At 38.6% G+C, this 13009-nt stretch overlaps 1 protein-coding gene across 1 annotated transcript; it reads right to left on the reverse strand.

Moving 5' to 3' along the window:
• Positions 1–1427: 1427 nt before the first annotated feature.
• LOC139741417 (GPN-loop GTPase 3-like) lies at positions 1428–12444 on the reverse strand. The gene is made up of 9 exons (XM_071652002.1): positions 12357–12444; positions 10234–10337; positions 8584–8692; positions 7762–7849; positions 6891–6970; positions 5854–5988; positions 4994–5099; positions 4153–4243; positions 1428–2432 (listed from the first exon to the last, which is right to left on the reverse strand). The coding sequence occupies exons 2-9, from the start codon at positions 10279–10281 to the stop codon at positions 2259–2261; spliced, it is 831 nt and encodes a 276-aa protein (XP_071508103.1). The 5' UTR covers positions 10282–10337; positions 12357–12444; the 3' UTR covers positions 1428–2258.
• Between the last annotated feature and the right edge of the window lie 565 nt (positions 12445–13009).

The following is a 13009-nucleotide window of genomic DNA, read 5'->3' on the forward strand; positions in this document are numbered from 1 at the left end:
GTGAACAGGGATGTCTTTCACACAACAAAGACACACAATCGAATCATTGCTTATACAGTGTACAGAATATGTACACACTCTTGCTGATAAGAGACTTGTGCGTAACATACTCATTCATCCACGTTAAGGGTGAAACATAGTTTTCGTATGGCTGCAGAAACTGTCAATTTATGCTCTAAACTGAACACATACAGGCATATTATGAGTGAAATACTGTCAAACACGATATTTATTTTCGCGGTATGAAATTTTTGCGAACCGGAGCCAACGGCCTTTTTTGCGGCATGAAATTTTCACGAGTTGCCTCTAACATTCACTGCATATAGTTTAGACAAGAACTTTCACATGCATTTTAATTTCGCGAATCTTGGTTCTAGCGAAATTTACAAAATTAAAATTAACGCAAACATTCCTCATTTTACAGTAACACTGTGATAACAGAATATCAGCTGGGTAAACGGACAGTGTTTAGCAATCTCAGAGCACCTCTGATCGTGGTTGCTACATAATTTTTCATCCCGAAGCAGTATGCATTGATTTCCACATGAGTGAATCACATGCAGCTTGTTGGGAAGCAGTACTGCTCGAGAAAGATTGATCATCGTGTAACATATCTAATGGTACCATCTACTGAAGAGGGAGGCCCCTCCAAGAAATTAAGAGTTGTGTGCATGCGATCAAAACTGTTTCACACTTATGATTTCAAAATCCTCCAAAACGACTTATATTCTGGCAGATCATGTCAGCCACAAAAGTTTCTTGGTAGACCCTTTTGATTTCGATACAGTACCCGGTATATGGCAAGCAGATTCAAAATGGTGGAAGATAAATTTTGAGCCCTTCTTAGAACCAAGTTTTATTTTTAAACATCAGAGACTTGACACAGCATAAGATATCCAATCCTGCACAAGAATTTACACAATTTGCTTGAGTGAATAGAATCATGTTCATGGTAGCAGATGTATTTGACATCCAATTTATACTTGGACAGCTTTACTTAAGAGGAATTAAAAAAAAGGAACTTTTTAACTCCAGTCGATGAGATTAACAAGCTGAGTGAACATACAGTAGTAGGAGGCTGCCAAGACTTCACAAACATTTTAGAGCTAGAGCTGGGAAACCAGCAAATCAGGATGGACCTTTTCTCACTGTAAGCAGAGAACAGGTCAGACAATGTGATGTGTGAATATCATACTAGAGCTTCAAAATAGCGCCTCACGTGATATCTACAACATCAATGCACGCATCCAAAAGTCCTATATATTTGCAGGTTATTTCAGATTGGATATGAGACATTCACGATTTACAATTATCACTTTCAAAGATTTTGGTTGAGAACAATTCAACATATAACTTACGCAGTTATTGATTAAATGACTTTAATAAAATAAGGCGGTCAATCTTTGTTGAAAGTGACTGTGGCATGATCAGAATATAATGGATTATGAAATAAAATGAATTACATAGACTGTTATCGGTACTCTCATTTGGTAGTAGCATGATCATCTGTCCAGTTGGGGTACCTAACTTTAGGTGCATCGGTAGATAGATGTATTTTGTTACTTTCTTGGTAATGTTTATTTTCCAGTTTCCACTTTATCTACCCTGTCCCTTTCTGTCGCAGGCATAATTGCAGAAAATACAGAAACCTGCCCATTAACTTAGCATGAAATGTTTAGAATGCATTTCACTTAAGTATCATTTCTTGTCCCTGTTTTATAAGGAGTAAAAAAAAAAAAGTCACTGTATCTCTGAAGCCGGTGACAACAACTGTTTAGCTGCAGCTATAAAAGTTGGGACAAATTGAAAAATACATGATTTTGTGACACTGAAACTCCATCTTCCCTTATTACATCACTCATGAACTGTGGCTGCAGGCCACAGTGGCAAACTTATTGGCAGAATCTCGCAGACTGATCACCTGTGATAGGCTGCGTAGGCCACCTCAACATCTTTCTTTACGCAGCGACTCTTGTTCTGACATAGTCACGATGGTGCACCATCAATATGCACAGAGTCCATGGGACTACAGCAAACTGGTGACTACAAGATCCCCCGTATCTCGCAGACCATCTCCTTCAAAAGCCAGAGCTATGATAGAGTGTGAAGCCATCAACATTCAGAGCCTTTTCAAAACCAGGTCTAGATCTACCAGTCCAGCTGACACAGGCGCACGCTTGAGTGCAGACACTTGGGACCTGACTTGGGACCTAGGACCTGACAGTCTAGGTAAGTTCTCGAGTTCTGTCCCTCAAGTTTCACCAGTCACCTCCGTCTCCATCCTCATCATCACCCTCCTCATCCCTTGGTATCCTGACATCCTGGTCCTCGTCGAACTGGAGGTTGCTGTCGATGCTGAAGAGGATGTCGCTCATTGAGTCTTCCTCTGACGGATCCAACGGCATGAATCTTACCAGGCTGTAGTCATCGATCTGGGTGGAAATCATTGGACATAGTGTTCAGATGTGGTTATAAGGCAGTGTGTCAGAGTACAGTGTCAAAATGCAGTGTCAGCGTCGAATGTAAGCCACGGTTTTTAAGACAAGGTGTTATTGAACGGTGTCAAGATGTAGTGTCAAATATATGTCTAGGTGTCAAAACACAGTGTAAAGAAAATGTGTTAAAGGGGAAATCAAGACCAGATAAAAATTAGCCCCAAAATAAAAAGTAAATCTATAAGTACAACAGTGAAAATTTGATTCAAATTGCATATGCATATTAGCAAAATGTCACAATTAAAAAACTTTTGAATTTCATTTTGTTCTTTCTTTGCGCTTTTTCCATCTGCAGACCTGTTTATTCCCAATTAATCCCTTCCTCTAGTCCGAGTCTCTTTTATACAGCCCTTTTCTACCTAAACATACACGCACTTGGTTTTGTTGGTTTATACTTATTGTGCTTACTATGCCCTGCCTGCCTGCCTATCCACACACAGTGTACATTGTATACAATCTTCTTTCCCCCAGTTTTTTCATATGTATTTTATTTCATTTCTTTTATCAATATCTTTTTCATTATTGTTACTTCAATTATCATTATCATTACTGTGTGTATATATACTTTGATTTATTTGATTACTTCCTTTTGCTGCCTCCTCCTGGTACTCCTTTCAGGGTTCACTGTTTGCTCAGCCCCCCCCCCCCCCCCCCCCCTTCCCCTTGCTGTTGGCTTTTTCACTCTTTCCCTTTCTTTATCCCTCTGGTGTTCCTTATCTTCTTTGATGTTGCCTCCCTATTCATCCTTTTCCTACATTGGTTGCCCCCTTGATCCTCTTGATCACCACTGACCCTCCTCTGCCTTTTGTCTGTCCACTCTCCTCTGCCCTTTGTCTGTCCACCCTCCTGCTCTAATCCCCCTCTCTTTACCTGTTGGGCTCCTTGCCCACGAACTCCCACCCTCTCCTTTGTTTTCTTTGTTCTGTGTACCCAGCCTGTACCTGTCTGTTCTTGTGTGAAGTCCTTATATGTGATTGCTTTCCCTGCTTGTTTGTCATTTTGCCTCTGACGAAGATTCTGCTAGGATCGTAAGCTCAGGCCCCTTTTGACTCCAATTAAAAAACTTTCTTAATTTTCATCGATTTTGATCAAATTTTCACTGCTTCGCTCATAAAATGATGTTTTTTCTTATCAGACTAACTTTCATCTGGTCTGGACTTTGCCTGTAGGGCATGGTGCCAGGACATAATGTAAATACATGATGTCAATTTGTGTGTCAAGGTGTCAAGACAAAGAGTCATGATGGCAATGCGTTAAGTTGATGCACCACAGCAACATGAAGACAAAGTATTCATGCAAATGGCCTATGCTTCGCTTCAAAGAATGGAAGCTACGTAACCTCATCTTTGCTCATCTGCACAAATTGTACAAGCTGCCCCCTTTCCGGTCAGAACACTCATAAAAATTGACAAGAAATTTTTAAATCTTTCAATCACTTCACAGGCTTCCAAATTATCTGACATACACATTATTCTACTTTAAACTTACAAATGTAATGGAGATTATGCATCACAAGAATCCCACAACTATACTCTAACTACTTTTCAAACAACTACATTAAAATAAAGTAATCTCTTTCCTAACAAACATCAAAACAGATTTTATGTATCATCCCTCACTTGCCAAAAAGACTGACAAACAGCAGTTAATTACATACCAAGTTTGCAATGGACATGTTGAGTTTCTGGAATTTTTCTGACATGTGCTCCTCTTCCATCACTAGCTCCTTGGGGTCAGGATCTAGAAACCTATGTAACAATTAAAAATAAAATGAGACAAAAGGTTGCCAAGGCAACTGAAAGAGTATGACTTCATTGCATGCAAGTGCAAAATCTAGGTAAATGGGAGTAAACTGAGTAATACTAATGGAGTCAATCTGACAAAGGCCAAATATGTTCATGACAAAAAAGACCAATGCTAGTTTGTCACTTCGACACAACTTTGAAATTACTTCTGAGCACATTGCAGATTATGTTATCTGACTCAGGGTTCATCTAATAGGGGATTCACACACACAGAACACAATGTAGCTCTAATTCTGGCAAAGGACATACCAATACCTTCACATCTTGTTCAGTAAAGGTGCATGATACGTCAAAACCTAGTGTAGACTACCATCTACATACCTCTAAGGAGTAATTCTGGATGTAAGTGGAATATAGTTGTATTCTCCTTGATGGAAATAACATGCAAATGTGCTCTCGACTGTTTCTTCACTCATTTCGCCATTCGTGTAGTTTTTTTCTTTTCTGTTTTTTTTTTTTTTTTTTTTTTTTTGCCGAACGTAGCTTGGAATCATTTTGTATCTTTGTATTTGCCCTTGCCTGTGTTGTGAAAGGAATTCATCACAAAAACTATCAGATACAAACACATCATTGTGTATGTCTGCATCTGTTCATACCTGTGATGTTAAAGGAATTCATCACAAAAATCAGACTTCTTGTCGTTATCTTAAATGCATTCAAGGGACAAGGGATGGGAATAAACAAATAGAATACCTTTCTATATTCTTTTTGGATGCAGCATTGAGGAGGTCCATCTTGCTCATGATGTTGATGTGAGGAATCTCCAGATTGACCATGGTGGAAAGAGCAGACAGCATCCCTACATACAAATGGAACAGTCCATATTATTATTGGTATGGCACACTGCTTATATGAGTTTTGAACAAACAAGGAAAGAAAAGGAGTACCAAATAAATGAGCAATAACTTGTACAGTATGAAATTTCCCGGAGAATGAAAAGTAGCTCTAGTTTGCAGAAGGTTCGTCTAGCTCACACACAAATACACAAATACACAAGTTTCATCTCATTTCACACTCGAAAGATATATAAGGGCCAATGGGGCATCTTGCAGCCTTGCAGCTGGCCAAGTGAACTATTGTTTCTTCTTCTATAATACAGTTGTACAAGGTTGATGTGGAATACTGAGTCATCTTGGATAAACCACACACAGGGGTCAGTATTTTTCAAAAACTTGCCTGAAATTGCATGAAAGTGTCCACTTCCCTGAGTTTTTACCTTACTCTGCTCTTTGCAAGAAGTACAGAGGGACTTTAATCACACACAGGACTGGTTGTGACTCTCCCACATGTAGGACTTCCATACTTTGCCCTATCTCGGGGACAATGCACTTTTGCCTACAAACACAAGTAAGTGCTTGATGGCATACACTATAACGTCACAGTAGTTTAAACCATAGACCTGTTCATTGAAAACTAGACATGCCAATGACTTTAATAGCTAGCTTGGCTGCCTTGCAGGGTTAAAAACTAAGCATATCTTCACTGGAAGGTGTGATGAAACAAGCAAATATTATCACACAGGTTATTCACAATTAATTGATTGCAACACTGACCTGAAAAGAACTTGGCGGTGTCCACCATAAACTGGGCATCAATGAGGAAGACACCACAGATGCGGAAGTCCCAGGAGCGAAGAGTGTCAACCAGCTGCCTCATGACTGGAATGTGAGTGTAGAGCTCGATCTGACCTGAAAGGTTCAATGAGAAATACATGAGTACATCTCCTTTTTTTCAACCCTTTCTGTGCCAACAAGTTAAAAGTGTACAAATTTCATGCATATATCTAAGGACAGGAGATAAAAGTGGCACACAGAAAGTTAAAAGTGATGAAAGAACACTTGAAATAATTCATTCCTGTGATCAAACTTTCAGTATTCTAGAATCAGATTGCATGGAGGAAATGCCAAGAAAAACTTGCATCTTTCTTGCTCTGCATTTTTTGCTATTGTTGTTCATATCTTACCTTACTTCTAATGGAAAGATTCAGTCAGTGCTAATGTACGCATGTCTATGGTTTAGAAGCCAAAAGATAATCTTGAAAATTTTAGAAGTAACATCATCTTGTAAAATACAATGTTATTGATACAACTTTTTTTTTTTTGCTACCACTTAGGGAAATTGTTGTTGTTGTTGTTGTTTTTTTTTTCAATTATATTTTTTTTCTCTATGAGGGGACTGCATTATACAAGCTCTGCTTTTTAGCAGTCCCCTCCATTTCCAGCAGTATTGTTTATGCATTTACCACAGTGACGTAACAGTTATTTGTATCTCTGTTGATAATTTACCTGTATCTCTTTTACAATGTTATTCTGTTCATCGCATTGTGGTACTGATTTCATGACGTCTGTGTATATGAACATTTCTTTGTATTTCTTATTATTTGTTTGTTGGAAGTGAAATAAATCAACTTGAACTTGAACTTGAAGTACAATACAGTTTATTGGTTTCTACAGATCTGTAATCTCTGTCATATCCCAAAACTGAATATTGACTTTAAAAAAAAAACAGAAAAAAAAACCACACACATACATACAAACAGATGTAGCTTCAAAAGAAAGTAGAAGCTGGAAAGAGAAATCAATCTCTTTACCTGGGCAGTCAATGATAATGTAATCGCCATCAACTTCTCCGAGTTGTTCCTGCAGCCAGTCAAAGTTTTGGGCAAAGTATCTACAAGAGAGTAAAATGAGCACCATGTCAAAATACACACAGCAACCAGTGCGATTGATTTTTCATTGACAAATCATCATGTCGAGCAGAATTACAACATACCGGTACACATTTATGTCAACTCACTCATTAAGACAGGGCATATTTCATGCCATTATGATCAACATTAGTACTCCTGCCAAGGGAGGAGGTTATGTTTCATCAGCATTGGTTTGTTTGTTGGTTGGTTTTTTTATCTGAGTGCAAAATAACTCAAAAAGTTGTCAACGAATTTAGATGAAACTTACAGAAAAGGTTGAGAATGGCACAAGGAACAGATGTTTAAATTTTGTTAGTGTTCAGGGAATTTTAAGGGATGTTACGAAGGATTTTTGATATTTTGGCAGGTAGGGTCAATGAACTTGAGGTTTGCATACATGCACTTATATGCTCTAGTTTCAGCTACAGCGAGGTACAATGCACAGCTGGAAGTTGATAACGTTGCAAAAGGTTTTGATACTGGGAAATCAGGCGATTTTTAGTAAGCACACGTATGGATGGAAATCACTGATCTCTATGGAAGAACAAGATCAGTGGTGAAAACGAGCTGCTCAGTGGAGGTCTGCACTCGCAAAGTGCTTCTCTAGTTGTTTCTATCATTACTCACCACCATTATCAAACATTTTGCAACTCCATTTCCTGTATGACAATTTTCTCAATTAACTCCTACTGTCCTACACTCATGAAATCAAGTTGAATATATATTGGCCTCTGCAATGCAAGCAATGATGGTGAGATTTTTGAACACTTACTCCATGCAAAATATGAGTCCCCCATTGGGTCCCAGCCTTAGACTCTCATCCTCCATGACATCACCAACTTCAATCAATTCCCGGATATCTAAAAATAATGCAAAACCAGCTTCAGGGGTTGTAGCACGGACAGCAATAATACTTCACATCCATTACAGTGTGTGGGGAAGAGGTGTGGGGGTGGTGGTGGTGGTGGTGGGGGGGGGGGGGGGGGTACATTAATATAACATGTAAAAAAAAAAAAATGATTTTCATTGATCTTTCATCCAGAGGCCTTTAAAAACAAGAAGATTTTCTGGCCAATCAAAATGCAGATTCTAAAAGCCACAACAATAAAAATGGATTCTTTATACATTGCAAAGTCTGAAATCGTGAAAATTTACTGTATCAAATAAATCATACTTATTTGGACATGGAGGCTTAATTTTGCCGGCTTCTTCTGATTGATCAGCATTAGCCATATACATAACCAGTGATGATTGTGAATTTCACAATATGAGAAAGCAGTGAGCAACGCTATTTGAAATGAAATGTGATTTACTTAAAATTGCACTAAAACTGCCTGAATTAGAGCATTTATGCATCACTCAAACACTCCATTCCAAGATGAACAAAAATAGCTCACAAATATCTAAAACTCAATCTGCACATCACCTCACTATTGTATTAACACTGTGTGTTTTAAGTGTTGACTGGCACTGAAAACCCCATGGCATTGTGTACACTGTCTAAAGTCTGTGGCACAGATTTAAAGGATTAACAGAGATAAGTAAGTCATAGAAAATGATCTTGTGTCCAGATAAAGATTTGAACTAGAATTACCAGCAACTGGCTGATAGTCAAAGAATTCTGCTGCCGGATCCAAGTTCACAACATGGGCCTGTCTCCCGATGGTCTCACAATGTTTCTGGACATTGCTGCAGTAAGTGGACTAAATGGGAACAAAAAACGCAAGAAAGCATATGGTTAATTTCTGTCTTTCATTACCAGTGGCAATCTGGATCTCATTTCATTGTGTTGTAAAGTGTTGTAATAGCACCTCTTACTAGAATAGCAACTTCTCATAGCAACAGCCAATCAGGAAGCAGGGTTCATGCTATTACCATGACACTTGCCATTGCAGCAAGAGTTCAGCTAATATAGCAACTTTATATGAGATAGGGCCCTCTTTGTATACATTTGTCCACATCAAGTACTGTCTTTTCTTTAGGTGCATCATGGGGTTCCATAAGAATTGATGCTAACACTGATTGCAGACTCCTGTATGGGATTTGTGGGAAAAAGCCATACAGAAAACAGTTTTATAAGTATAATGTCCTCATGGAAGTCAACCAAAGTGGAAAGGGACTGAGGTCACATGTTGGGTACCTGATTTTACAAAGTGCCCAATTATTTCAACTTCTCATGTCAGGGCTACAAATACAAGAACCATATTTCTAACGGTCAGCTTTAGTGTGGATAGGCTGCTAGAAACACATAGGCCTGTACTTATCACTTTCAACCGTTCACAATATTCACTATCAAAAGGCCCTACTTATGTAATTATACAGTACAGTCAAACCTGCCTTAGCGGTCATCTCTCTATAGCGGCCACTGAAAAATCCCCCCGAGAGAAAAGCCATGTTAAAGTTCCTGTGTGTAGCGGCCACCTGTCTAACGCGGCCAGCAGCCACAAATTTTGTTTCCCGCGGTAGATTTTGACCTGTTTATAGCAGCCAAAAACCTGATGGAGCCGTAGCCGAGCCGATAATTCAGCATGTTTTTCTGCTTTTTAGCCGTGCCAGTCATTTCTGGGCAACGTTCAGTGATCGCCACCGTTGCATTCATCACTTATTCAGTCACAATAATGCACTAGTGTTAAGCTTTCTTCATGACTGTTCACATGCTACATGTACTGTGCAAAAATTTCATAAACACCAGCATTATTCTATGCATGATACACACGTGCATACGTACACACATACATGACGTACATGTATATGTATACAACGATGATACATGTACATGTAGGCAATGCACACAAAGTTGGACTACCTGTCTATAGCGGCCACCTGTCTATAACCGCCACTTTTTCCGTATCCCTTGGGTGGCTTCTATAGACAGGTTTGACTGTATTATAATAAAACATCCAGAACCAATAGGGGGGGATCATTTGATGCTCATTATATGCTGTAATTTCAAGTGAGATCGGGTACCACTGGTAAATATGAGTCACAATGCTCTGACACATTGAAGCTAATCCATCACTCCCTAGTATCGGTACTTGCAATTTGGACAATTTATTACACGTAATAGACGTCTGACTTCGCCCATCGTTACCTCTGTCAAATAGGTCACTGAATTGGCACTATTCTGTGATGTCACTTCTTCCCAAATCGACCACTAATTTTAGATTAAACTAAAGGCTTTTTAGTATCATTGTTTTCCAACTTTTAATATTACAGCGGCATGTATGCACTGCAGATAACTCACCTTGCCACTCCCTGCAGGTCCCATGACTATCTGAGCATACCGAGGCATCCTGATTCCACACTCTTGATCACACCTGTCTCTGTATTCAGAGGGGCCTTGATAGTCTGGTCCGAGATGTGTGAAATGATGTTTGAAAAGCTTTTAGATGTGAACCACATAAGAAAACATGTACAATATAGCCTCCATTTTGCTTAGAATTTGGTGAAAATTAAAAACTCTACAATGAGAATACACTGGAAGTACTACTTTCATTGTATTCCATTGCTTGTATTCTCTACAATGTAAATACAGCTACTGGTAGTTTACTGCCGATGGTTATTTAGACGTTCCACCGGTACTCACTTTTCCCTAAATTGATATTGATTCAGTTATCACTTTCTTCAGCTGTCTTCAATAAAATTTACCTGTAAATATGTCTCATCATTGAAATGTAAGTTTATTATTTAGTTTAAACTCAATGCTGTCAACAAAAAAGTAAACAGTCTTTGTGAGTCTAAATAATCAAGTTAAACTTCAAACTTTTGGAACTAAAATAGCTGGCCTAGAACCCCAAATTGCAGGCTAAAGCAAGTAAAGTTATGAAGTATCAATAATTGCAGCATGCAGTCTCATAGTCATGCTTACATACAGTCATGACTCATAGATGTAGGCTCAGATCACAGTCATGAAGTCCCACAGAGACACAAATGTCAGAATAGACACACTATAGCTAATTCAAAAGGAAACCAAAACTCAAAGAGCAATGTGGATTGAGTGAAAGCAGCAACATTGCATTAGTAGACACATAGGTAAAAGTTTAGAGGAAAATCAGACAATCGGTGCAAAAGTCATTAATCTGTAAAGTTTTGCTGTTGTAATGACTGGATAAGGAGACTACTAGACTTCATGATGTCATGTGTGAACAACAATATACAGAAAATATTACAGAGAATTCCACAAAAATTGATTTTTCATAAAAGTTACACATTCCATCAACTTGATAGTGACATAGATAATTCTACGTCAAGGATCGTAATTATTCCCCCACCCCGCTTTCTAAAAGCGGTCGATAGTGAAGTGCTCTTTCTTTACGCTAGTAGAAAAGTAAAAGCACATTGAATTTTCTTTGCATTTTCTTTATACTGCTGTCTACACATGGATGAGTTCATGATGTCATAAACTCAAAAAGTAGGGATTCTAACGTTAGTCTCCTCATCATTCAGAGGTTCCAACATCAAAACTTTTAAAATTCCTAACTTTAGTTTTGTATTGATCGTCTGATTTTCCTCAAACTTTCACTGATGTGCTCTATTATAGTAATGATGTTGCTGCTTTGACTCAATCCACATTTCTCATTGAGACTTTAGATTTTGGTTTCCTTTCAAGCTTAATTGACATGATTGAGTGTGAGTATGTTGATGATAATGACGTAGTGTGTTGACATGCCATGCCACATACTGTAAAAGTGGTTTCTTCGCGGTGGTTTTATTTTCACACTTTTCGCACTTTGAGGTTGAACCGCGAATTTAAGTTTAACATCACGCGAAAATGTTTTGAACTCGCCGCTTGTTATAACGCTATTGCGCACATCACATGCACACACGAAGATTCCGCGCATAGACATTGAATGTATTGATGGTCAACACACACACAGCGATACCGCGCAATGTAGGTACAACTTCCAAGAGAATCGACAGGATTTCACTCTCACCAGTCTCAGGTATTAAGCCTGCCTTTAATTCTATCTTTAATTTCCATTTTCTATTTAATAAATCAATAAAAGAATAATTGGATAATAGTTTGGGTTTTCATGTGCAAAATAAAACAGTTTTTGCCAACCGCGAATTTAAACACACACGAAAAAGTCGGCACCGATGGAAACCGCGGAAAGTATCTGTAGGCCTACGCGAAAGAAACCACTTTTACCATGTTTACAGTAGGCCTACCTACACTACACATGGTCATGGATGCAATTGATGGGAATTCATAAAATTACCCACGTCAGATTACATATATGGGACTACTCTAAACACATTGCCCCGAACTGTGACTCACAGACAATACGTTGTCGATCTTATTAGGAACTAAGGGAACATAGATAATTTCAGTTGCTTTAATAGATAGTTACAAATACTTGAGTTTACCTTATCAAAAGAATAATCTTGATATAACCAATGTAGATTCCCTTTTCTTGAAGTTTGGCGACGATAATATTCGAAGTTCTAGTACTAGAGAGTAGTAGTAGTAGTAGTAGTCACAGTACAGAGAAGTAGCGTATGAGGGCGCTATTTTTTTATTTTTTTGATCTTTTTTTGACTGCAGTTTTTTTTTGTCACTCGTCGTGACAAGTTCTGTGAGTGCAATAACAAAAAAAAAACAAACAAACAAACAAACCCCAAAACAAAACAAAATGAAACAAAAGATACCAACTTTAATGATGGAAATTGGGTACAATTTTGATCCCCTGCCACGGGCTTTTCAAAGGGGAGCAATCAAAATTATCCCCCCCCCCCCTCCCCCTGCACAGGTTTTCGGAAGGGAATTGCTCGCTAGACATACCCCCAAGAAAGATTGCCAACCCCGGTGAAGTGTACAGAGAAAAGAAGGCCAGCTCGGTATGCTTTGCAGCGAAATAGGGAAAAATTCGTCAAGAAGTCGCAATACTGTACCCCTAATTCTGATCTTTTTTTCGGGGTTTGAAACTAACCTCATTCGGGACCCTATACTTCAGGATTGTTGGGGATACGATTTGAAAACTATATACTTCTTTACAGACCCTACTCCCTTCAGGATTGTT

Source organism: Diadema antillarum, unplaced genomic scaffold (assembly GCF_040938485.1).
Source record: "Diadema antillarum isolate AM-2024a unplaced genomic scaffold, OU_Dant_1.0 seq00000927_RagTag, whole genome shotgun sequence".
NCBI classification, from domain to species: Eukaryota; Metazoa; Echinodermata; class Echinoidea; order Diadematoida; family Diadematidae; genus Diadema; species Diadema antillarum.

Excerpts from the sequence above, each read along its gene's own strand:
- LOC139741417 (XM_071652002.1), bottom strand. The coding sequence starts at position 10,281 with ATGCCTCGGTATGCTCAGATAGTCATGGGACCTGCAGGGAGTGGCAAG. Across the intron at positions 5,989-6,890 it reads CATTATCATTGACTGCCCAG|GTCAGATCGAGCTCTACACT; the intron begins GTAAAGAGATTG and ends TGAACCTTTCAG. Across the intron at positions 4,244-4,993 it reads TCCAAAAAGAATATAGAAAG|GTTTCTAGATCCTGACCCCA; the intron begins GTATTCTATTTG and ends ATTGTTACATAG.